This window comes from Pygoscelis adeliae, unplaced genomic scaffold, assembly GCF_000699105.1.
Source record: "Pygoscelis adeliae isolate BGI_AS28 unplaced genomic scaffold, ASM69910v1 Scaffold218, whole genome shotgun sequence".
Classification (NCBI taxonomy): domain Eukaryota; kingdom Metazoa; phylum Chordata; class Aves; order Sphenisciformes; family Spheniscidae; genus Pygoscelis; species Pygoscelis adeliae.
The window spans coordinates 2,689,966-2,716,388 of NW_008825433.1; the positions used below are offsets into that span (position 1 = coordinate 2,689,966).

At 36.5% G+C, this 26,423-nt stretch overlaps 1 protein-coding gene across 1 annotated transcript in view; it reads left to right on the plus strand.

Annotated features, from left to right (window-relative positions):
* Positions 1-26,423, plus strand: part of TTC27 (tetratricopeptide repeat domain 27) — a 138,114-nt gene that overhangs the window by 24,605 nt on the left and 87,086 nt on the right. The window contains exons 6-9 of the mRNA XM_009331099.1: positions 1,678-1,842; positions 5,893-6,029; positions 10,271-10,383; positions 25,390-25,456. Coding sequence (XP_009329374.1) covers positions 1,678-1,842; positions 5,893-6,029; positions 10,271-10,383; positions 25,390-25,456 — 482 coding nt within the window. The remainder of the gene's footprint in view (positions 1-1,677; positions 1,843-5,892; positions 6,030-10,270; positions 10,384-25,389; positions 25,457-26,423) is intronic.

Consider the following 26,423-nt stretch of genomic DNA (forward strand, 5'->3'; position numbering starts at 1 on the left):
ACTTCTTGTGCACCCCCAGCCTACTCGCTGGTGGGGTGGTGTGAGGAGCATTAAAGGCCTTGACTCTGTGTAAGCACTGCTCAGCAGTAACGAAAACATCCCTGTGTTATTAACAGTTTCCAGCACAAATCCAAAACATAGCCCCATGCTAGCTACTATAAAAAAAAAAAAAAATTCTATTCCAGCCAAAACCAGCACAAAAGCTCACATTGTTTCTTAATGAAAAGTATACATTACTTAAATGTGAGGTTAACGTTCAGCTAACTTTCTCAATTTTGAAGTAATGTGTTTGAAATTTGTGTTAAAAGGAGGGATTAAGTTGCACAGACTTTGTTTTTAAATAGTTGTAGTCTCTTGAGGGTTTTTTTTAAGGATTAAGTTGTAACCTGCTGTATTCGCTATCATGCTTTAATTGAAAACCATTGGAGTAATATTTTTAAGTTACCAATTTGCTTTCATTAAACAAAATCTTGAAATTCAGACTTTGAAAAAAGTTAAGTTACTAGGCAGGATTTATCCATGCAAATTCTTATGTATTGAATTTTAAAAGCTGTGTAAAAATATGTTCAGACTTAGCAGCTTTCTGTATTAATTGAAAGATTTTGAGGACTAGCAAGTACTCAAAAAAAAAAAAGCCGAGGAGGTTTAAACAATAAAATCTGTTCAGGCTAGAGTTGACTGCCAATCTTTAAATTCAAAAGTCAGAGAAAAATGTTTAAAAAATCCTTGATAATATTATTTTTTCATATAGTAAGACTTTTTACTAATCTTAATAAAGCACGTTTGAAAAATTAAGCATCCATTAAGTAACACAGCATCTATGTTAATCTTGGGTACCAGTCTTTTTAGGTACTGTGATGCTGTGAGCTTTTAAAGAACTCTATTATGTAAATATTTTCTGGCAAAACAAAGAAATAAAGCCCAAAGGAAAAGAAGACACCTCCAGTTAAGAATAATTCATATGAACTGTTTTCAACTTAATGGTCTGTATTTTACTATGCAAGAATATTCTTTTGTCATTTACTGTATTTTGATAGATAGAATTTAAATATATAAGAAATACAAATGCTTCTATGCTGGATGAAAAAAAAAATCAAGTCTTCGTTCCTAAGGATTTCGGATTTATTTATGAAGGTATTTTCTCCTGTTCAGATGGAGAACATGATTTTTATCACTCAGCAAATCAGTAATTATATATAAAAAACAAACAAAACCCCCACACACAAACAAAAACCCACAAACCCTAACAAGTCCTAAGTCCCCATTCAGTGCTCAATCTGCTGGTGAGATTTTCTCATTTGAAGCCTGCTACTTAAGGAGGGTATTACCTCAATAACCTGTATTCTGAGTTCCTATGTTCTTTAGCAGGTCCAAGACAATTAGAGTTGTTTATTTCATGCAAGAGTAATAGATCCCAATTCAGCTTTGCTGAATTTAAACTTTTAAAGTTTAAACTTTTGTTTGTTCCAGTAGTAATCCTTAGATATAAAACCTGAAAAATGCTTTAAATAGTGCATATCTTTTATACACTGTGGATTTTTACATGTGTGGAGGTGTAAAGAACAACAGGTCTGCTTTAAGCATAACAGACTTTCTCTCCTGGTATTTTAAATGTAATTTTAAAATATCGTTCTCCTGGACTGCATCCTGATAGCTTGTCTTTTTCTTAATTTGCAGTGACAGAAGCAGAAACTTTGTTCACAGGTGGTGAAAGCTGGCACTTAGAAGTTCAGTTCCATCTTGAGTGTGCCTATACATTTTTGTATTACTATGAGTATAAAAAAGCTAAACAGTGTTTCAATACGGCTAAAGACATAACGAAACTGCAGATTAATCTTACAGGTAAGTTTTGCTTGTACGGTCTATGAGGATGGTTGGTTGGACCAAACCTACGATTTGTTGGGTTTTTTTACATATCCAAGTTAAAAAAAGAGCTATCTTTTGAAAGATCTTGACTTTTAACAGGTAGGACTTATTTGTCTTCTAAGAATTAGCATTGCTTGGAAAAGGGAAGAGAAATATGCCATCTAGTTACAATATCATCCCTAATATGGGTGTCTGAGCAGCTGTGGTATTATGATCCTTCCTTCTTGTGTTTCATATCGAATTCTAGGTCTAGTTGTCTCTGTTATGGGACTCCTGAAACTAGTTGGTGTCATGATGAATAATTTTGTTTGTTTGGAGACACTTACAAAGAAGTCTGTGTGATGATTTGATGCAGTCTTTCACCTTTTACGCCACTAGCCTAGATCTATTCTACGTAAATAGCATTTAAGAGTCACTTCCAGGACTGGTGTTATCACAGGAAATAAGTAGAAAAGTAAAATTTCTGATGAAGAGAAATATCAAGGATTCAGTCACTATGGAGCCTCTATAATTATCCTTTCAGAACCTATTCTTTGGAGTCAGGCAGATCAGATTGCTGCACCTGCAACTTCATTTAAAATTACATGTATAGATATGGGACTGTTTGGTCTAGCTGGTCCTGCTAGGTAATCAAAAGGACATAAGCTGCACACCTCCTCCGTGTGAGAACTTTTGATTGTGCCTGAGTAGAAATGCAAAAACCTTTATATAATTTTTTCTATAGAGTTATTAACGGAAAGGACTAAGGAACTGAAACTTGCAGCCTCCTTACCTATTAACACCACTGTGTGTCACAAGGCTAGCTGTTCCTATATATTTAGATTGGAGCTGCAGCTACCCCTGCTTATATCCTGAGTCAGTTTAATATTTTAATTAAAAAACAAAACAAAAAAACACACACACACAAAAACAACCCCCACAAAACCAAACAACTGTCGAACTCCATACTCATTTCTTCAAAGGTTTTAAAGGTTTACTTTGAAAAATCTGTAGCAAAAATCTTGTGGCATAATGTTTTTGCATAACTATGAATTGATTATATTCAGTGGTATCTGCTTAAACCATAGGATTATTTTCCGTATATTTGCTTGAAGGAATTTCATGCATTTCAATTGCTCCTACCCTCTTTTTCTATGTACAACATATACTGTATGTGTGATGTGTGGCATGTACTGCAAACTTGATATTATAAGGTAGTTTTGTTTAAAATTAACCTGGGTTTTTCTTGTTTTTTATTAAAAACATCAGTGCCTGTGATGATACTCAAGCTATAAAAAATTAATTAACTAAGAACAAGTAAAATCAAAGTGGCAGGTGGCTATTCACTGATATTCCTCAACTTAAGCTACATGTTGGATTTTTTTTTTTTCCCCTTTTAAAGGAGATCTTTAGATATTGGATGAATAATTTCCTTAAATCTAACCTAGGAAAAAACTCTTGTTTGGAAAGGAAAAAATAGTTTGGATGCAGTGGAATTATTTGTATTTTTGATTACTTTACCAAGAGGTTATGCTAGTCCCAGGGAGACATTGTGGTGATACAGTCTCTTGGAAGAATGTTGTGCAACTCCTAGAAGTTCTGTGGTTTATCTCCATAAATCTATTAGAATAGTTATGAAGGATGTCTAACCTGAAGGCAAATGAACTGAACTGAACATGTGGGAATTGTTGGCATTCTAGACAAATTCATTTGACATGCATGTTTTGGCTAAATGGAAGGAATGTTACATCATCAAAAAAGACTTTGCTTTAATGTAAAAATTCAACCTCTAGCAAAGATATTTTTAAGGCTCTTGGAAGGAATTTCCTTTTTAGGAAAGGATTTTAAGAGGTTTTTATTCTTTAATGGTTGTGATCCTTACTAGTTGAACGTTTTATTACGGCATGGAAACGTATTTAAATAAATAAATAAATTACGGCTGTTCTTAAAGAAAGACTTTAGAACCAATGTTTTCCAAAGTTATTGTAGAAATGTGTGAATAAATCATACTTGTTTTGGCTTGTGTACTTTTTAAAGTCCCATTAATTCAGGTCTGTCCTGTATTCATCATTTATTAAAAAGCTTCCTTATGTTCCTCACAATGAGTCGCAACCATCGATAACTCCACAAAACTATTTCCAGTAGAAGAGAAGACGATGGTCCTTCTTGTATATAAATTTACTAAAATGAAGGGTGGTAATCCAAAATAAATTTAAGATCAGCAGATCTGGAGGATTAATAATGCTGAACACTGAGATCTGCGTATTGTCTGCTTATTATTTTCATGCCCAGTAATGCATCCCTGGGAACTTTTAATATGGAACAGAAAGTAAAGTGTCTGTGTAGATTCCCTCTCTTTTGTGAGTATATATGGTGGTATAAAGCAAGCAAATTTTTACCCCAGCTTAAACACATGTGGTATATATTTTCCAAATAAAAATGATTGTTTTGTCCGTGTAACAGCAAGAAACTCTTTGTTTAAAAAAAATGGGATGGGGTGTGTGTGCATCTCGGAGCATAAACAAATGACAGTTTCTGGGTGGTAGCAAGTAAATTCATTGGTAATCAGTATAACTTTGCAAGTGTTTTATTCAGCTGTTAAAGCAGTAGGACATAATAGGAAGTGAATTACAGCAATGATTTTCAAGCATTATTAAAATTGAGAATTGAGTACTACCGTGTAAAATTAATATGAATCACTACCCAGTATTTCTCTCTGTCTCTCTCTCTCTCTCTTTTTTGCAGTGTGCCTTGCGATTTTAAGGTGATATTTTTAGAACCTTTTTCATTTATTCATAAACTCTTAACACAGGGCTCTCCCATTAAAAGGGGTGATTGGCAGAAAAGGAGAAATCAGTTTAATTTCTGGTTTCCCCACTGCTCTCTTTCAACCTCCAGGAAGAAAAGGGGGTGATTGCTATTTCAGTGCCTGTGCCAGGTGATTCTTACTGACAATGGCGTCATCCTCAGGCCTTTGTCACATGAGCAGTCAGTCATCTTTACCTCAAAGATTTTTATGTCCTGCAAAATTTTCAAAATGATAATGAAATTAAGAACTTGATCTTAATTGGTTCTGCAAAAGCAACAGTGGATCAGCATTCAGTCCTCCATTTCTGTTACTGGACTTTCACAGCTCACATTATCTCAGCATTGTATCATAGTAATAATAAGCAAGCAAACCTCCAAATTTTACAGAGTAATTTTTAGCTCCATTTTGGCTCTGGTTAGGATTCCGTTATTCTAAGTTACCGTCCTGAAATTGTTCTACGATTTCTGTTCGCAGCTTACAAACAGGTTGCTAACAGAGGAAGAACAGACATGTTTTTCTTTTCAGTTTGGTATAAAAGTTAATTGCCACCTTAAAAACTAGTAAAAGTTGTGTGAGGGTCAAATTAAGAACTGAAGAAACAACACTGAGAGGAATTTTACCTTGTGCATTCTGAATATTGATTAATTCAGTAGACAGCCTTCATTGGTTTGCTGTTTCACTCTCTCCCATGTTACTTTTACAGTATTTTATGTGCCGTATTATGGTAATGTCATGTCTGTGATCCCTCTTCATAGACCTAAGTCTTCAAATGAAGATTTGAAGTATTTTAAACGATGGCCTGTAAGAGATTATGGGATTTTCATTTGCCTAAATGTTTCCATGTTGTCATTGACTTTTAGCAGGCAAATCGAACAATTGTTTGTGGTTTATTGCTTGGGAATAAGTAGGGAACTGATGAAACTTGATTATTATGAGTTTTCAAGAGACAATGTGGTGGGTTATGGGGAATTTACCTAAAAGTGGCTTTGCAAGACCTATCTGGCTGAGTTTGTATGTTTGTAATATGTATTTCTTTGTATGTCATAGCTAGCAGTGAGAACGCCTGTAGTTCTCTGCAAAGAGATTGAGCAGTGTTAAACCACTACTAAATTTCATAGGTTAATTCTCAATGTGTTTCCCTTTTTTTATTTTGCTTTTTAGTATACTACTTTCTAGCATATGATGGAATTACTGGTTTTTAGTGTTCATTAATGTAAACTTATATTAATTTTCTGTAGGTGCTTTGGGGAAGAGAACACGATTTCAGGAAAAATACGTTGCACAGCTTATTTTGGATGTCCAAAGAACAGATGAATTCCTCCTTCCTCACAGTGAGCTAAGTCCAGCTCCCACACCTCTAGAAAACTTAACAATGGTATGTATTGGAGAAGAATTGTTTTAGTTTCTTAAAATGAAAATGTGCTGAAGCTTTCCTTGGGTATCTGCAAGAGAAAAGTTTGCGGTGCCTAGAAGAAACTTACTTATGATTTCTGAAAGTTTTTGGATAAGATGTGGGGCAGTCGTTTGCCTAATATTAAAGGACATGGGATAAAACAACATATGAATGTCTGCAAGACCGATGTGGCTACTCAGCTAAAAACATGTTTGCAAATATGATCTTCTACAGTTTATGTATTAATTTCTAGTGCCTAAGAATGATGGGGTTAGGAAAACAGGTGAGACAGATTTTCAAAATAGCCTGCAAGGCATCACAGAAATGCACAGATTCCTAAGGACTGACAGACATGTTTAGTAACAGTGAAGTGAAGATAGGAAATTGACCTAGGTATTCCTACTGGCATGAATTATGCAACTTGGCCCTACTGGTCCTAAGGGTGTGCATGATGACTTCAATTATAAATTGCCTAACAACCACTGAATTATTTTGGAATGGCATTTTTTCCTTCATGAGGAAAAGTTCTGGTCGGGATTTAAAGTTATTTGAACTTGCTAAAGAAGCCAGAGATAAACTGAGGCATTATGGTCCAAGATTTATTCTTCAGGTTGGAGAGCCTTTATTAAAAAAGGTTATGCCTTGATAGACTTCCAGGTCAAGCAGGGATCTTAAGCAAAAGAATTTGACAGTACTTCTCTATTTCTAAATTGATGCACAAATATCATAGAGACTATCCTAGCTTTTTTGTTTATCCATTAATACATCCTTAGTGTTGTAATCGATTTGATGAAAAGAGATTGACTACATATATGTCACAACTTGTAGAACTATGTATAGCAACCCATTTAAGGATAGTGAGAGCTCGGGGGAGGCCACTTGGTGAGTGTCAGACTTAAATTGGACTTGAAGTCTACAACTACCTAGAACTAAATGTTATGATGCATTGTTCTCACGAGGTTCCCTAACTGGGATATTGTATGACTATTTTTTCCAGTTATTCACAACTTTCTGAAGAATTTGCCTTTGTGGTCTGTATCTGATAAGGACTTTAGTTTGGAATAAAATAATGACATTGTTTCAATAAAAATGGCAACACTGTTTTAGGCTGTAGGTATAAGCTGGAATGAAATATATTATCCTTGCTAATAAAATACTATATTCATATGTCCTTTTAGTGAACAGACTTAAAGCTGCTGAAGTAAGTTTAATGGAGAGTTTGAAAAAGAAAATTGGGATATTTTTTGAACCTTTAAAAATTAGTCATGCTTATGTTATCCACACTTTCCTACTAAAATTTTACTGACTGTATCTTGAAAATTATGTTAGACAAAGTAAGCGTATCTACTCTTTCTGAAAAGTAAAAATATGACGATAGAAAGGACTTGAGAAGTTTTGGCTACAAGGAGGGAGTTGTGTTGTGCAAGTCTGAGCGACTGTGTCATAGAATTCTGTCATAAGTTACTCGGGCTGCCTATTAAGGGAAGTTAGGCTTTCTGTTCCCACAGTCTACTTCTGGGGGAGGCAGGGGAAAATCAGAACCTTTTATTTCTGCATTTCACGTGTGTCAGAAATTCTGGAAGATAGTATTAGTAAAACCATGTGCTGCTTTGAGGAAAACCTGAGGTTTTTCAAGTTCAGACATTTTATTAACATCATGTGTGAGTGTCCTGTCACGGGTATTAGACCAGGCTTGACTAAATAGACTCCCCAATTCATGTGTGCGTTGAATTACCAATTCAAAGTTTTGGGGTGTGTTCCCCTTTTTCTAGCATGTCTATATTGATAATGTAGTATCAAAATACAACTTCATGTAATTTGTCAATGTTAACTTTAACAGTGATCCTAGCGTTTCTTTTGCCAGCATTGGAAAGCTAAAAGGCCTGTGATCACGCTGCAAAATTATTATAGGGAAATTTTCTTCCCCTCTCCAGTGTTCTTATTTTACATCTGCCATTTGCAGATAAAGGAAAATACTCTATTTGTCTAAAGATGGGAATTGTCCTGGATGAATGGAAAATTTCCTAAGACAATTATAAACTCTGCCAATATGTATAAAGGCCAAGTTGAGACTGGTCACACCTAATTTTCATCTCCTGTTTTGGAGTGCTTACTTCTATGGTCTTAAAGTTCTCCCCCTATTATTGTTCAGTAAGATCACTGAACAAGTTATTTTGCAATGAAGCGTCAGTAATTTAATTCCATTAAAAATACAACCAGTATAGCAATGTGACTGATTGTTGGACTGGTAGCTGGGCTGATTTCTGGTTAAGCGCTTCCTGCTTCCCTCTCGTGCTGAGCAGTTATGTTACCTCAGATGGCACTAGAAGGAAAACTATTTGCATTTCAAAACAAATATTTGAGATTGTAAATTCAAAGCTTTGCTCTCAGGTCAGCTTTCTTCAGAATAACTAAATGATCTGAAAGCACATATTCAGTTAAGCTGACGATGTTTCTGTGAAAGGAAGACTTCAGGCTTGAGGTGATGTATAAGGACTCTTGGTATGAAATGGTATGTTAAAATAGTTTAATTTTTAAAAATTCAGAGCTGCTGTTATGTTTTGGGGGAATGAGGAATTTCTTTTAACATCTGGGAATGGAAGTCATGCTTTAAAACTCTAGCGTACAGTTGCAGTACAGTTCAGTTGATCGATAATCATGGTGAATTTAAGCAATTAGTGCTGTTTATACAGCCTAGATTTTAAAGCTTATGTAGACCAGAAGCTGAAATTTTTAACTAATTGCCTTATAAATTAAATTGTGATTTATGTTACACCTAATGAAGTGGTATCATTATACTAGCATAGTGCTCTGTTCAAAAATCATTTTCATCTAGAAGTGGTAGCTAATGTAGTAAGAGAAGAAAATGATGGTACTAAATACGCCTTTAAGAGTTGGAATATCTTCATTATCCCCTTGAAATAAAAGAAAATATGTTTATTTTCTTCACATTCTCTGTCAAATCACAGTTTAGTTTCATTTATATAGTGATAAAATACTGGTGATGAATACAGATAATCCCCTTTGAAGCATTCCTGTTTGCTTTTTGTTCTTCTGTGGACCTTCATTTTGACGTTGCCGATGGCAGATATTCATTGGAAACAGCTACTACTAGGACATCGAAGGGAAATGAATAGGAAGCTTGAAAAAATGTTTAATATAAAACCATTTTCTCTTTATAATAGATTATAAAAACTACTATCGGTAACTAAAAACCAGTAGTACAATAATTGGTTTAAAGACTGGGGGGTTTTTTGTTTTGTTTTGGGGTTTTTTTCAGGGGAAGGAGAAATAGTTTACAGCTGCCTCCTTCTTGCTTGCAGCCAAAGGAATCTCTTTGTTGTTTCCAAACAAACACAAATTCTGTGAACGTAGTAATTTACACTTTTCAGACACAGATTATATTACTTTCTTCTTTAAGTTAAATGACAGACAATGAACTTCAGGTAGCATATTTGTTTGTAAAAGTTAAACTGAATATTCCTTAAACGATTTGTTCTAGAGGAAATTTGATGGAAAGTCACAAGTACTTGTCCAGGAGCAAACCTTTTCAGAATACCCCTTCTTGCCTTTACCAGAACAAAGTATCTGGAGGTGCTAGTGCAGTGGGTTTTTTTCAATCTGTGTTTCTTTAATTTGCAAAGCTACTTTAAAAAAAAAAAAAGAGAGAGAGAGGAGGAGCAGTTCCCTGTGTAAGGAATTTAACTGTACTGGCAGAAGGCATGCTTTACTTACTTGCACTTTGCTGATACTTAAAAAGAAATCCATACATTCTCAGGTCCATAGTCGCTAGCCTGAAAACCTGCATGTTAGGATAGCATTTAACATTATACAGGCAAGCTAAAACAGATTATATATAATAGAGGAGGAAATTGTTGATAATACTGTGAGGAACAATTTGAAAAGGAAAATCTCCTTCAGCCCTTATTTAAGTAGAAAAGCAATATTCAGGTAACCTTAAAGTTGCTCTGAATGCTGTTCCTCCTGCATGACAACCAGTATACTTCTAGCAAAAGTAGTTTGGATGATACTTCCTTCTACTGGCTTAGTCTGTTAGTTAATTATCCTGTCATAATCATGGTAAATTACTTTCCATTTTGTCATTTTCTGATGTTTGTGTTATCCTTTTTCAAACAAGGCTGTATTTTTTTCGTATTTTGAAGGCATCGATTTCTCTGCAACGATTCCTATCTATTTTAAATTTTTTTTTTCTCCCCCAACAGAATTATGATTTAAATGATGATACAGTGCTTAATGAGATAAAATTAGCAGATGCTGATCAGTACCAGGTACCTGATTTGTGTGCAGAAGAGCTTGCTGTAATCCTTGGAATATGGTATGTTAGTTCATAGTTACTTAAAATACTGCATGAATCATTGTGATAATGAAATAATGAAGTGGTGGGTTGATGGGACTTTTTTTTCCTTCCTTATCATATAGTCTGGCTAAAATGGTAAAAGATTTGCATTATATGTGGATAGCATTTTCAGTTATCTCAGAGTGAACATTAGTGTCCAGTTCAGAATTTCAGCATTTCATTAATTGCTATGTTGTTCTCTTATCCTGGAAAAGCTTCTTGTTCTTTGTGCCTCAATTTAATTGCAGTTGGCATTAGCTACCATATGGTAATGACACTTTGGTAAATTTTGAAAACACAATTCAGAGTCTGCTATGGTCAGCTTCCTATGGGGATCAACCATGTCTTTCAAGCAAAACTCTGCCCTGCTATTCAGTGCAATGGGAATATTTGTATAAATTCAGAGCATCCATTGTGAGTTACAAGTTATAGTACAAAGTCCCTGTGGTTTTGCACCTAAGTTTTTTCTTTTCCTGGCTTTCAGAAATTATATGCTATATGGGTTTTGAAAATGGCACAGAAGAGCAAAAAGCAACTTGAGATTTGAGGATAATAAGCTGGCTGCTAATGAATATCCTCATTTTCTAATAGAGAAATACTTTTTCTATGATGTAGTGGTCATTTAGCCGGTGACAGTTACACACAATTTTTTGTGTGATTTGTTTCAGAAGTATTAGTGTGTCGAAGTAAAAATGGTGACTTTGATGCAGTATTCATCATTCATACCTCTCAAAGCACTTTTCTGATCTATGAGTTGCAAAACGATGGAATCTGCAGTACTGCTGAAATACCTTGCCTAAGCCAGAAGAAGGCCAGGAGCCGAACAATGAGTGAATCCTAGTTCCCGGGTCTCAGACTAGTGTTTCCTCTGCAGGGGCACATGGATGTTATAAGATCTATCTTTGTGATAGGGTGACGGCAATAACAGGTCAGCGAAAGGCTAGTGAGACAATTCAATGGCATAAGCTAACAACCCAACATTTGGCAGTAGTTCCTTTGTGTTGTGGGGCTTTTTGCTTGTTTTGTAGCACACGTTATAATATTTCTTTCCCTCCTCTCCCCACTCACCAAAATTTTCAGTTATTTTTCCCCTTCTTGTCCCATAAAGTGCAGTGGAAGTCATTAGCGGAGAGAAGATTGTTTCCTTTCATATGTCCATTTCTCAGACTACAGCTTTTTGAAGGGCCAGACGCTTGCTTGGCTATATAGTTGAAGTCAAATGTGAAGTTGCACGTCTGCGGTTTCAGCTATGCCCTTTAACCATTCAGCCCCTCCACTGTAATCAGGAATTCATGAGTGGAATATGTACTGTGCCTTCGTATTTTCTTTATTCCCCAAGTCTTAAACTTGTTTTCTTTTCAAGACCACATCTAGATCCAGTTTGAGGACAAAAGAGTAGAGTGAACAGAGTGAACAGTAGGTTGACATATATTCTTGTCCCGGTCACTTTTAGTCTTTCACACTGACTCAAGTCAAGGCAAAGCCTTCTCATTCCTGAGAAGCATTTTCACATGCACTTCATTTTTTAACACAGTATTGTCTTATATTTAGATTATATCATCCCTCCTGCCTCCACCCTTCTGAAGGAAATTTTAGCTTGCCTATTGGTCTTTCCCTTTCTCTCTCTCTCTCTCTCTCTCTCTTTTTTTTTTTTTTAAATGAAAGCTATATTTTTGAATTTTACATTGGCTTGCTGCACAGTAGGTTTCTTGACCACAGTATGTCACTTTGAAACCGCCACTGGCTAGAAGCCATCTTGACTGCCATCTCTGTGTGTACATTATAATCCAAGTGGTATGTGAGTTTGGCAGGACTCAAGGCAAGAAGCTCATTTAAGAAACAACCAACAAAAAAAAAAATTTTCAGTGTTGCTTCCCCATAGGAATGGTAACTGCCATTCAGTGGGTGGGATAATGGTAAGCAACTGAAACTATTTCACTCATAGATGGAGACAAGATTTGCTATTCAGCCATGTTGCAGAAATGTTAGTAGAATGCCAGCTTTGAGAACTGTTTTTCTGAGGGGATTTAGGGTACAACCCTTGTGACTGAAATGGGGTTTAGGTTTGGATTGGTGGCTGAACCAGCTGTACCAGCTATTGCATATCAATTTGCAAGGAAGCATATACATGTTAAAGCATTTAGTGTTTGCTTTTAAGTAAAACATACTTCTCAGACCTTAGCTATAGGAAATTCCTTGCTTTTCTTTCATGGTTGAGGACTTCAGTTCTGTAGAGTAAACACCTCATTTCATAATTATAAGTTGGCTTTAGAATTCCTTTAAGTTTCCAAAGCAGTTCTAACCAGACTTTGTTTTTAGGTCTAGCACCACCTTAATGGTATCTGTTGTTGATTGCCATTGTCAGCAGTGGATGTTTTTTTCTAATGCAAATAACTTTTAGACACTGACCTGGTTTGTTGAAGAAAGGCAGCCTGCAGGTAAAGAAAAAGAGTAAATGTGAGCAAATTTTCCTATACGTTTCACTGTGCTTCCTAGTATTTGTTTTACAGCAAATGTCACAGAAATGCCCCTTAATTCCGCTGAGATTTTTGTAGCTAAATAATGTTAGCTCAAAATCAGCAGCATGCAGAAATGTTTGTGGATAGCAGAACAAACTGAAAATTGTTACAACTTTCGGAAAACACTTAATTACAATTACATAGGATCCTATGGAATTACCTGCATACACATTACTGTTTCCTGCTGTGAAGTAAGTTTCATTTCAAGTAGGTTACAATGATCAAATGGCTAAACAAAGTACTATTATGGTATCAGTACAAACATTTTAATCTCCTCCTCCCCAATAACATTTTAAGAGGATATAAAATACTTTTTGAAGTGTTGAAATATCTAATACCAGCTGTCTTTACAAAAATCCAAGCAACATCTCATGCAGTATGCTTAAGCCAGCTTGTAAATAGCATGCATGAGCCTGAATCAATTAGATTTTTTTTTAAACCTCTCTGTTACACTGATATAAGGAAAGAACAACTTATTTATCAGTAATCCATTTATATAAAAAAGTAGCAATGTAAACTGTACCCAGCCAGTTCTCTGTGGCATCTGTAATTTGAGGCAGTTTCCTTTAAAGTGTTTGGCTACTCTATTTCTTCTCTGCAAATTTTTTTTCTTCCAAATACTAAACAGTCTGCAGAACTAAATCTAAAAGAAAACATTTGCCTCTTATGATAATGAAACTGTAGCTAAAACAAAGCATAGAGGGGGGAGAAAAACCACCCCAGTCTGCCTCGCTTACACAAAGGTTTCCTATGCCATCATATCCAGATTTTGTAGTATCTGTATAGGAAGAAAGTGTCTAGAGGTGTCTTCAGATCGCCTCACTGCAGGAGTAATGCAACCTAAAGGAAATATTAAAAGAAACTCCTAGGAGTGCAGAAGCATCGCTTGGCTAGGACTTTTCTGATATTTCATATGAAAATAACTATTCATGATGGTATAAAATTTATTTTATAGTCAAGCCTTAACTGTGGCCAAAACTTTGTATAAGCCTCGAACCAAACTTTCAGAGGCTGATGGAAAAAGATATTAAAGTTCCAATTTGAAAATAAAATAAAAATATAAAAAACCCCAAGAATGCACCAATGTATGATTTAAATAATGTGTTAATATAGTATAGATGCCAAAATGCTGAGAAGCTGAGAGGGGAGTATGTTTCCCTTGTCACTTAGAAATAGCCCAAATTAGATCACTGTTAGAATAGACAACAGCAGCTGTGTGTCAGCAGCTTGGGAAGAAAATCCCTTCTCATCACTTCATTCACCATTTTTTCAACAGGGGTAAGCTTTTAGAAATTAGATATGGCTATAGAAAATTCTAAGAAAGCAAAGAGAAATGTCCAATGGCTGGTTATTTCTTAATCTTTGCTGTTTCTGAAGCATCAAATCAGGTCAAAATAGTGTGTTATACTGGAGGTACCTCAGCTCGATCGAAGGCTATGCACCAGTCTTCAGCTGGTAAGGAAAGCATCAGGAAGCCTAACTCTTATTATACAGTAATACATTGGATAATAATATATTATACAGTTGACACAGTGAGCTGTAGAAGCGTACTTGAAACAGGTGCATAAGCACTAAGTAGCATTAGGACTGAAGGATTTTTAACAGAATTACCAAATACGAGCTTTTGAATCAAATGAGTAATTGGGAAAAAAAAAAAAAATCCCAGTATACATGTTGGCAATGGAAACATCACAGGAAACTTGGGTAGGTGAAACAGGAAAACATTTAGCTATTTGAAATTTGAGAATCTAATGGCTGGTTGGTTGTTCTCTAGTCAATGGAGAAATCAGCACCTGCAGAGCGTGATTCATTTCACTTCAGGCACTTATTTTACAATGGATTGAATCACTCCCTACATTTATCTGTATTTTTGCATGGACTCTGAAGGAGGCATAGACAGTTAGCTAGATTAAAGGCCTATATTTTACATGGTTAAAGTTAGGTAAGATGGATCATGTGCTTATTAAGATTATATATATATATATGATTGCAGCCTTCTTTGCACTTTATAGCAAGGTCATGCTATATAACTTGTATCAGAAGTACAAGGCAATGGCAGGTAAATAACTGTTTTCATCTGTTTTTGTAAGAGAGAGCATTCTCTCTTCCAAGCCATTGAGATGGAAAAGGTTATGTTAAACTGGCTGTGGAAGGCCAGAGCTTATACGTGTTTTCCTATGAAAGTAAAAGCTACGAAATAAAATCTTGGACAGCATTAAAGGTGATGAAGGTTTTTCTGTTAAATACTTTTTGGCACTCTGGCCCATCTTTACAAACATATCATGTAAGTGTAAAAAATTATTTTTTTTTAAAACAAACCAATTACGGGTGCCAGACAGTATAGTGATCTCACCATGGTCAGTTTACGGCTGTTTAAATTCACTGCTACAAAATATATTGCTGTGCACCAGTGCATACAGCTGTGTGAAGAGATTCCACTGGGGAAATGAACTTCCTGTCTTGCTATTCAGAATGCTCACATAAAAAACATTAGTCGCTTGAAATACCTTTGTAAAACTTTGAAAACGCTTGTAAAGTGATCAATTTGTTGGGTTTAGCTCTTTTTCATTCACAAAATTAACACAGCTGGTAAAACTGCATAGAAATACAGCAAATACTCATAAAAATGCGTATGTGGAAAGTCTGACCTATCTATTCTTCATCTATCTCATGCTGTTTAACTGTAGTTTTAAGTAGTTACCTCAGGAACTTGAATTTGCATTGTCTGCACTTGCAGAGAGATAACGTGCCAGGAAACAAAAGCAAACAAAAACTCAGCAGTTGTCTTCATCCATCTAACTTTATACTCTGTCTTCAAGAGTGGCTGTGAGAAGATACCTAAGGATGAATAATAACAGGGCAAGCACATGTTGCTCCCTTTTCCCTAATACTTTCCTAGCCTCTAAACGGTGATTTCCTGAGCCTAATCTGGCTTGTTTGCATAGCAGCCCTCAGTGGATCTCTCAAATACTTGTTGTCTTCCATTGAGCCCATGTAAATTTCTTGCATCGGTAGCATCCTTTGGCAAAGGTGTCTGTCTACATATTTTGCATCTGCTGTTCAAAAAAACCTCCTCCGTGTAGTTTTGGTTGCCAGTAGCTTCATTTAGTGACTTAACTCTCTTATTTCCTAACGATTTTTAAAACCTCTGCAATGTCCCTCTTTGGTTAGTTCTAGTCTAATCAGACATTCCTTTTGTAGAAGTTGTTACATGTTTATAAGGCATAAACCATCATTATTCATCATCATAAACCAACAATCATTCTAGCTGTCTGCTTCTGAAATTTTTCCAATACTGAATTACTGCTTTTGAAATGAAAGGTCCAGAACAGAACATACTATTCATGGGTGGGAAAACAAAGGCTTTATGTCGTATTTTATGTAGGCTTTATGTTATTGATTTGTATACTTTATGTAGTATGCCCTAGTACGTTATTCTCTATTGCTTTCCTAATTAATTACATTTTGATTTGCCTTTTTAACAGCTGCCTAGTACTGAGCTAATGTTTTCATGCAGCTGCAGTGCTAAAGAGTTGCTCCCGAACAGAAGTGGTCAGATCAGAGCCTATCATTTTTTGTGAAGCTAGGACTGTGTTTCCTATTGTGCGTTGCTTGGCATTTTTATTTTATTGCCCTTTTGCTTTATCCTGTAAGGTCTTTCTGCAGCTCCTTCTTGTCTGTTCACATCCTTACTTCAAAGAACATAATATAATTTGCAAGTTTTCTCACCTCAATATACGTTCTCCTGTTCCAGTTTATTTATTAATATCATAGCACACAGATCACAGCACAAAACCTGTGCAGGATTACAATGGTGACCTTCTCCATTGTGACGGCTGACTATTTGTCTCATATAATTTCCTCTTTTAATCAGTTACTGACCTTTGCCAAGACATTCCCTCTTATCTCATGAATGCTCAGTTTCTTTGAAAGTCCTTCTTGGTGAGGGAATTCGCAAAAAATCTTAGAGATCCAAGTTGATTTCATCAACCAGCTTATGTATATCCTCACGCTGGTTAAACTTTCCAAAAGGCCCCAACAGGTTTGTAATGCAGGAATTTTTTTTCTGGTAGCCTGGCTGACTCTCCCCATACACATTGTATTTGTCCAGGTATTTCTAGTCCTTCTGTTCATTATATAGCCTCTCCTTACCTGCAAAAGATATTATGCTTACAAGCCAGTAGTTAAACTGATCCCCTGTGTTGTGGTTTAACCTCAGTCGGCAACTGAGTACCACACAGCTGCTTGCTCACTCCTCCCCCCCATCCCACCCCACCCTACCCCCCAGTGGGATGAGGGGGAGAATTGGAAGAGTAGAAGTGAGGAAAAACTCGTGGGTTAAGATAAAAACAGTTTAATAATTGAAATAAAATAATAATAATAAGTATTTCTAGTCCTTCTGTTCATTATATAGCCTCTCCTTACCTGCAACAGATATTATGCTTACAAGCCAGTAGTTAAACTGATCCCCTGTGTTGTGGTTTAACCTCAGTCGGCAACTGAGTACCACACAGCTGCTTGCTCACTCCTCCCCCCCATCCCACCCCACCCTACCCCCCCGGTGGGATGAGGGGGAGAATTGGAAGAGTAGAAGTGAGGAAAAACTCGTGGGTTAAGATAAAAACAGTTTAATAATTGAAATAAAATAATAATAATAACAATAATAATAATGTAATAATCATCATACACAAAGCAAGTGATGCACAGTGCAGTTGCTCGCCACCCACCAAATGATGCCCAGCCAGTCCCTGAGCAGCAGCCCCCCTGGCCAGCTTTCCCCCAGTTCATGTACTGAGCATGACATCACATGGTATGGAATATCCCTTTGGCCAGTTTGGGTCAGCTGTCCTGGCTGTGTCCCCTCCCAGCTTCTTGTGCACCTGCAGCCTTCTCAGTCGGTAGGACATGGGAAGCTGACAAGTCCTTGACTAGTGTAAGCACTACCTAGCAACAACTAAAACATCAGTGTGTTATCAACTTTGTTCTAGTCCTAAATCCAAAACACAGCACTGTACCAGCTACTAGGAAGGAAATTAACTCTATCCCTGCCGAAACCAGGACACCCTGACACCAATTTTAAAGGCTGGCATCATTTTTGCTGCTCTGTTGTCTTCAGGCACTGAGGAAGTTTTAAATGAGGACTTATACACTGCTTTTAGTGTCTCAGCTGTTTCATCCCAAAACTCACTTTAAACTTTTTTTTGTTTGGTCCTGTTAACTTCTTAGTATCCAGCCTCTTAGTGTGTAACCTCTTTTGAAGCTTTTTAATTTCAGAAAGATTCTTCTCTCCTGTAATTTTCTCCCTTGTAATTCTGTAATTCAGCCAAAAAGGCTCTCTTGTGGGAATTTTACTGTGTTCTTCTACAATAAATGCTAATGCAATGAATTCATATAGCTTCTCTGCAATGGCTTTTATACCAGGGCTGTCATATGGTCCTATGGACTCTCACAACTTTTGTTCCTGCTGTATTGGAAGAAGGATTTAGCACTGATTTTTACTCTTCTGGTTAGTTGCTCCTTAAACACTTTTTGGACTCCATAATTATATTTTTAGAGATATTTCATTATTATTATTTAATATTCTGGAGTTTTTGATCCTTTCTGTACTCAGCATTTTAATAAAACTTCAGCTATTTGAAGAACGCTGTTTTATTTTTAATAGCTTTTAACAATGTTCTTTAATATTTGTCAACTTTCTAAATCAGTTCTTGAAACAGAAATATTTCGTCTTAATCCAAAAAGGGATACTTTGGAATGATTGCTGTTAATTCCACTGTTATACAGATTATTGCTAATTAAGTCCCAAACTATATAACTAGTTAGTTAAACTGGATACCTTATCCATTAGGCTGCCAGTGTAGATCTGATTAATCAGATTAAAGAATTGGTTGTAAGTTATAAGCTATTGGCAGTTAGCTTTTGCTGATTTACTAGAAAATACTTTTTTCTGCTGCAGAGGATCTTACTCTTAAGTTCTGTTTTATCTGTCTAAAGAATGTCTATTTCTTTGTTTTCTTTCCCTCTTCTATTTCATTCAGCTCCCTAAGACAGGATTCAAGCATGGACAGAAAATACCTTGCAAAGCTGAATGATGTGGTGATTAGTGACTTCTCTTCATATTGTTATGAAAAGATGCCTGATCATAGATCCTACAGCAACAGATCCTAAATTCTGCTTTGATTTCAGCTCTTGAAATTCTCTGGGGTGAACTGCTTAACCTGTCCTTGAAATCAGAACAAATACAGGGCATAGAAGTGAAATGTTCGTAAGGTACTCTGACAAGAGCTAACACAGTTATTAAAAATGCTTAAAACCAAGCTACAATTCTATCCTAGATTCAGATTTAAAATACAGCTTTAAATTTGATTCAGTATGGAAAATCATTAAAACAATTTTATTCTTCTCTTATCTTTCAAGGTTTCATTACTGTACTTATATGTCTTAAAGCATCGTACATGGATGTGGCAGAAATGGAAATTAGAGACCTATTTTAGCACTGCTTTGATCTGGAAGAACTACATCTATATGCTTCAAAAAGCTGTGACAAAAATTATCTAGAATAAGGAGAGGATTAATCCTTTCTGCTTGAATTAATATAGCTTTAGGATGCTGAAAAATAAGTTCCAATTTTGTCAAAATTTAACTGTCCCTTGGTTTTTCTATGCTTTTCAAAAGCTGTGGTCATGTCACTTAACATTCTGGTTGCCTAGCTGCTGTGATGTTCTTGTTACAATATTTGAAGTTTTCTTACTGCCTTTTTTACTCCCCACCCCCCCCCCCCCACAAAAAAAAAAAAAAAAAAAAGTTTTGGCCTTTCTCCTCCACGGGATTTGAATAGAGAAACTTGTTATTTTTCACCTGAAGTCACATTTGTATTAGTGACTAGTCTTTAGTGACTTCAGTTGACTACCTTAAGCTGACTATAAGTATTTGTGCTAGCAGCTGACATGGGTCAAGGAAAGAAGTAACTGAAGCAGAGAAATTCTTTATTACTTTCCTGTTTCCATGAAAACCTTTCTCAAGGAAGGAAAAAAAACAGTGATATATATGACAGAGTTGTTTACTAGCAGTGTTGTCTAAAACTTTCAAAAAAGTCCCCAATAACATCGTTTCTTCTGTGGGAAGATGGGTGAAAATCCATTACTGTGATAGTTAATAAACTTTTTTTTTAACTGATCTCTTCACCGAAATTCAGAACGACACAAGTTAAATCAGGAAGGAGGAATAATAGTTAGCTGTCTTATTTGACAAAGTCCAACTTTACTGGACAGAACAAGGATAAAAGGTGATGTCAAGGTCTTCACTTGCTTTTCGAAGCCCTTTCTCATCAGTACTCAACCAAAAGCATAGCTGGTATTTCCTTCTGGCCACGCTCATACAGCTTAGTCAAGCTGATGGTATTATGAAACATCAACATCAATGGTGTGAAGCATGTGTGGAACCTCTGTCATGGGAGGTCTTTAGGAAAAGACTGAATAAGTATTTGTCTGAAGTTACAGAGGTTTGTAGAGCAGGAAGAAGAGTTGGAATATCTCTCAAGCTTTCTTCCACTGTAGAAATTGTCTTTCAGCTACCCTCGTCATGTTCTTCCCTACAATAACGTGCAAATTTTTTATTTTTTTAAATTCTGGTCAGTAATGCCCTTCTTCTCTCACCCACCCACCCAATTTGCTTTATTAGGTGCCTGTGTTGTTACAGGATAAGAATAGTTGGTTGATAAATCAGAGGATTATTATTATCAAAGAGCTGAAAAACTCCTTTTTATGAAATCTTGAACCTTAAAGAACTGCAGTTATATAATTTCAGTTCAGGTTTGAGCAACCTACTTATGTTTATGTTAATTCACACAGATGTTTGCACTTGCATATAAATTTCTCAATGGTTTTAAAAAATATGTACATTTTATTCTTTTGGCTTATGTTGCTGTGAATAATCATCAACTCTAAACCTGGTATGCTTTTAGATTCTTTATGACACAACTTATATAACAATTTTAGATGTTACCATTTTAATAAATTGAGAGAGCAGCTCCCATATGCCACTTACTTTCTGTGATAGCTCTTTTTTTAAAAAAAAACCAAACATTTAAAAAATCCACTGCACACACTTAATGATTTTGTTTACTTTGGTGGGGTTTTGTAGTAGTGTCATCATCGTTGTTGTCCCCACCCCCCAGAAATTTTGGGGGAAGTTTGATAAGAAAGCATCAAGAAAAGCACTATTAAATAGTAGATGTCCCAAGTTACAGAAGAAGAGGGGAAAGGGATCTTACCTCCTAATAGAAGTAGGAAATTGAATCTGAGAAGGGGATGTAATTATGCTTTTGCTCTGTCTCTCAGCCTACCTGTATTTGACTGCAGTCCTTTGAACAAATGCCATTTGCATTGGCAGAGTAGAATTTTTTTCAAACTCATCCCTTAATTTCCTGAATGTTTCATCTGTACTCATTCCTAGGCTGCTCTAGTTCAATGAATATTAGTGGTTCCTAAAGAATGGCCATTTTAGAAATGCTGAAGCAGTGCTCTCCAGAGACAACTTTCCCTTCCTGTGTTTGTTTTTTGTTTTGTTTTTTGTTGGTTCTCCCCCCCCCCCCCCCCCCCCCATATAATGGTGGTGGAATGTCGAAGCAGACCCATGCCATCAGGAAGGAGGCTTGGCACTCTGCTACAAAGATAATTCTATTTCTTTTTGTGGGCATGCAAAGATAGAGAGATAAGAGTGCTTGAATGGCATCAATTTTTCTTTTTCTTATCTTGAGTGCTTTGCTGCTTACTCTTAGAATTCTTTTATTATGCCTTAATACCTTATCATGTCTTTTCTTTGGAGGAAAAAATAAAACACATCAGGCACTCTGGCCTTTTTTCACAGCTGGCAGATAAGCAAGTGATGGGGGAGATAACTTAAAAGTAAAAAGCAATATAGTATAAAAAAAGTTTCAAAATGCATTCTTGCTACACCTTGGTAGAATTTACCAAAAGAAAATCAATGTTTTACCTTTTCTATCTTGACCATTTTAGACTATAAGCACTAGAAGGCAGAGGAAGGTTCTCTACTGAAAAACAGATTCTTGCTTCATTTAGGATATTCAGTCACTCTGTAAATAAATGGCAAATTACTGCACTTCTCAAACTATTTTCTCTGTGCTGTCTCCTTTCAACTCTTGCAGCTTATGTATACTCGGGTATGAAGACAGTGTAAACTCATTAGACAGCCAAATCTTTTAGTTGTTCCTCAGAGCCTACAGTATGTCCTGGAGAGAGCATAAATGTTACATTTGTTATTCTTCAGGAAGAAAAATGAAAGTAAATTAAATTTTTTGACTAATATTAAGGGGGGGAAAAACCTTACCAAAAAAAAGAAAAACAACAAATCCTTCTGTATTCTAGGTGAGGTAGTTGGAATAGGATGACAAGAGAGATCAGTGTTGTGATACCCAGTAAAATGCACAATGTAGAGAGAAATTTTTAAGTACAATGTAAAAAAAAAAAGTTTATTTCTAATGTTCAGTAAGAAATAGACTCCGTTCTTCCTTTTGTTAACATAAGGCTGAAAAATGTAAACTGTATCGTTAAATGAAAATTTAATTAAATTGTTGAGGTTGGAAGGGACCTCTAGAGATCATCTAGTCCAACTTCCCTGCTTGAAATAGTCAACTAGAGCAGGTTGTTTACGGCCATGTCCAGTTGGACTTTGAATACAGAGACACCACAACCTCTCTGGGTAACCCCTTCCTGTGCTTTACCACCCTCACATTAATGAAGGTTTTGCTTACTTTTTTTAATGGAATTTTCTGGATTTCAGTTTGTGCCCATTGTTTCTTGTCCTTTCATTGGGCACCACTGAGAAGAGTCTGGTTCTGTCTTGTTTATTCCCTGCCATCAGGTATTTATACACACTGATAAGATCCCCCTGAGCTTTCTCTTCTCCAGGTTAAACCATCCCAGCTTTCTCACCCTCTCCTTGTATGTCAGATGCTCCACTATATTAACCATCTTTGTGGCCCTTTGCTGGTCTTGCTCCAGTATGTCCACATCTCTTGAACTGAGGAGCATGGAGCTGGTGGCAGCACTCAAGGTGTGTTCTCACCAGTGCTGAGTAGAGGGGAAGGATCACCTCCCTCGACCTGCTGGCAGTGCTCTTCCTAATGTGGCCCAGGAGGCTTTGGATGACTTTGCTGCCAAGGCACGTTGCTGGCTCATGTTCAACTTGGTTTTTACCAGGACCCCCGTGTCCTTTTGTGCCAAGCTCATTAACAGATGGTCTGCCCCCACCCTGTACTGCTGCATGGGGCTATTCCTCCCCAGGTGCAGGACTTTGCATCATGTCCCATCATCAAGGTCATTAATGAAGATGTTAAACATTATTTGATCCCTGGGATAGTCACTGGCCTCCAGCTGCTCATCATAATCCTTTGAGACTGGCAGTTCATCTAGTTTTCAATCCACCACACTGTGCATTTGTCTAGTCCATATTTTATCAGTTTGTCTATGAGGATGTTATGGAAGACAGTGTCAAGTGCCTTTCCAAAGTCAAGATAAAGTCCACCAATCTAGTCATCTCATCATGGAAAGCTATTTGGTTAATCAAGCATGATTTCTTCTACCTAAATGTATGCAGACTATTCTGTCACCTTCCTGTCCTTCATATCACAGATTGGTTGAGGTTGGAAGGGACTGCTGGAGATCATCTTGTCTAACCCCCTGCTCAAGCAAGGTCAGGACTTGCCATTTCTCTTTGCAGAACTGCATGGGGTTCCTGTCAGCCTGTTTCTCCAGCTTGTTGGGATCTCTCTGGATGACAGCACAACTTGCTGGTATATCAGTTGCCCCTCCCAATTTTGTGCCATCAGCAAACCTGCTGAAGGTACACTCTGCTCCATCACCCAGATTCTTAATAAAGGTATTGGACTCTGTATTGACCCCTGGGGTATACCAGTAGTTATTGACTTCCAACTAGACTTTGTACTGCTAATCACAACCCTCTGGGCCCACCTGTTCAGCCAGTTTTCAGTCCACCTCACTGTCTGCTCATCAGCTTCTTTATGAGGATCTTATGGGAGACAGTGCTGAAAGCCTTACTGAAGTCCAGGTAGACAATGTCCACTGCTCTCCCCAAATCTACCAAGCCAGCCATTTCATCATAGGACGTTATCAGGTTGGTCAAGCATGACTTCACCTTGGTGAATCTGTACCGACCATTCCCTCCATGTGTTAGGAAATAGCTTCAGGAAGGATTTACTTCGTATCTTTTTCAAGGATTGAGGTGAGGCTAACCTGGATCCTCCTTGCTCTTGCTAAAGATAGGAGTGACATTTGCTTTCTGCCAGTCCTCAGGAACCTCTCTTGATCACTATGGCCTTTCAAAGATAATTGAGATTTCAACAGGCAGCCTCTATTCTGTACCTTGTGGCTAGTAACAAGGTTTTAATCAAAGTATAGACTGTTATTTCTGCTACGTAGTTGTATCATATGTACAAAGAAGAACTAACAAAATAGCAAGAAAAAAGTTAGACTGGGGCAAAGTCTTGTCTCCAAAGTAAGGTATGTAAAGTAGGGAGCATAATTTCAATCTGTGACCTATCATCACAATTAGTATACTATCTTTGCAATTTTAACCTATAATATGAAGTTTAAGGAATACTGTGATGAATTTAAGCTTATGTATATAGCCATTATATAGGTTTGGTGATGATCCATACTCTGTGGTATGATTTAGGATATATTTTCACTTGATATCTTTTGTTTTCACAGGGAGCTTGAATTGTAGCCTTGTTGCTCTTTGCGCCACTTTGAGGTATCTCTTGTCCTATATTTGTAAATGTTGGTGGGCTGTTGTCTAAGGAGAACATCCACCCATGTGGAGTTGTAAGCCCAACTTCTTTCTCATCTCTGTAAACATGCCCAACTGTGAATAAAATAATTCTAATTCTCATCTCTGTGTATTCTTCTGGGTTTCCCCCTTTGTCTACCACAAGCTAGTAATGCCGGTTAGTGAGAGATGGACCCCTGAGGCCATGTTCCTTGAGTGACTAGAAAGAGGGTGTTTGTTTGAGATTACCCTCCAGCACTTTTAAAGCGTTAGTGGTTTTTTGCTTTGCAAAGTCTCTGTTCAATTAGTCATAGAATTTTAAATGAAAACAGACCTCTGTAAAAACAGAGAATGGATTTAAAACTGTTGAGGATTTGTAAAATTGTTATTCCCATAAGCTTTAACTGAGTAAGATGTTTCAATTTAGAATGGTCTTGGAAAGGCACTACTAAAATATCTTGGTCCCCTAAACAGTTCTTTTTTTCTGTGACTGCTCCTAGGTCTAGGCCTTCTTCTGCACATACCATACTCCCATTTGTCATTGTAACAGTTTTCCAGAATGTCCTTTAGATTTCTGCAAGTTTGAAAAACATGTTCTGCATAGTGGTATTCTAAGGATTAAATCAGCATTGTTTTTTTTTTTTTTTTTTCTTTACAGTATAGACTTCCAAAAGAACAATCCAATACACAAATTAACTGAAGAGGAACTTTTGGCTTTTACTTCAGTAAGTAACTTATCTGGACTTCTTAGTAAACATGTTTTCACTTAGTACCAAGCAGTAACCTGTCAATCACATTAATCATGAAACTGTTTGTAAACCAAATTTGTTTTAGTACTCGGTCATTTCATTAACTTTTTCTTATTTCAAGAAATTAGAGTGATGCTGAAGTTCAACCCAGTTTTGAGCCATCATCATGCAGTATAAGTTGACATCTAAAAACTAATTTCACCTGAAAATACGCACAAAACACTTTTTTACATGTTTGTTTTAGTTTTTATTAACTATATGAATTATAATGTAATATTAAACCACGCATTTTTACAGCAAACTCTTCCTATGATACTAGTGCTGAAAGTTCTCTTCTTTGAACAGTGTTTAAGTGGCGTTCAAAAAGAATTTCAGCTTTATTCTGTCAGATTTAGTCAGTCTATGTATCAGATGTTCTACTTAGACATGTTTCTTCCCATTTCAGTGGATGATTTGCTGCAGAACAATTCTGTAACTTCCAAAGAAGCCTTGAAAATTCTAACTCAGTATTTTTTCAATGTAATTTTTTTTACTCAAGGCAAAACACAATTTGCTTCCTTCCTCGATCTTTTCTGGTTTTGTGTGTTTTTCAATAGTTTATGGGGGTGGAGGAGGAAAGGCCAGTGATTATATTGCCATTTTTGCTTACTTTCCACAATGTTAGAGTTCAGCTTTGGTGCACTAAAGAGAGCTTGCTCTCCTACCCAAGCCTTGTAGTCTGAGACCCTTTTGCTATAGTAGTGCCATCTGAAAAAGTAAATTCTTGTTAAAAGTTTGCAGATAGGATCTCAGCAAAAATCCCTTTGATTTCATTTGAGCTAGAATTTTATCACTGACACTTGCAGTTACGTGAAAAGACTATGGACTACCTAAGGTTAACTATGGAATGTTTTGGGTTTTGGGGTTTTTTTTTTGGTGGTGGTAAAAGGAAGTTCAGTCTGTA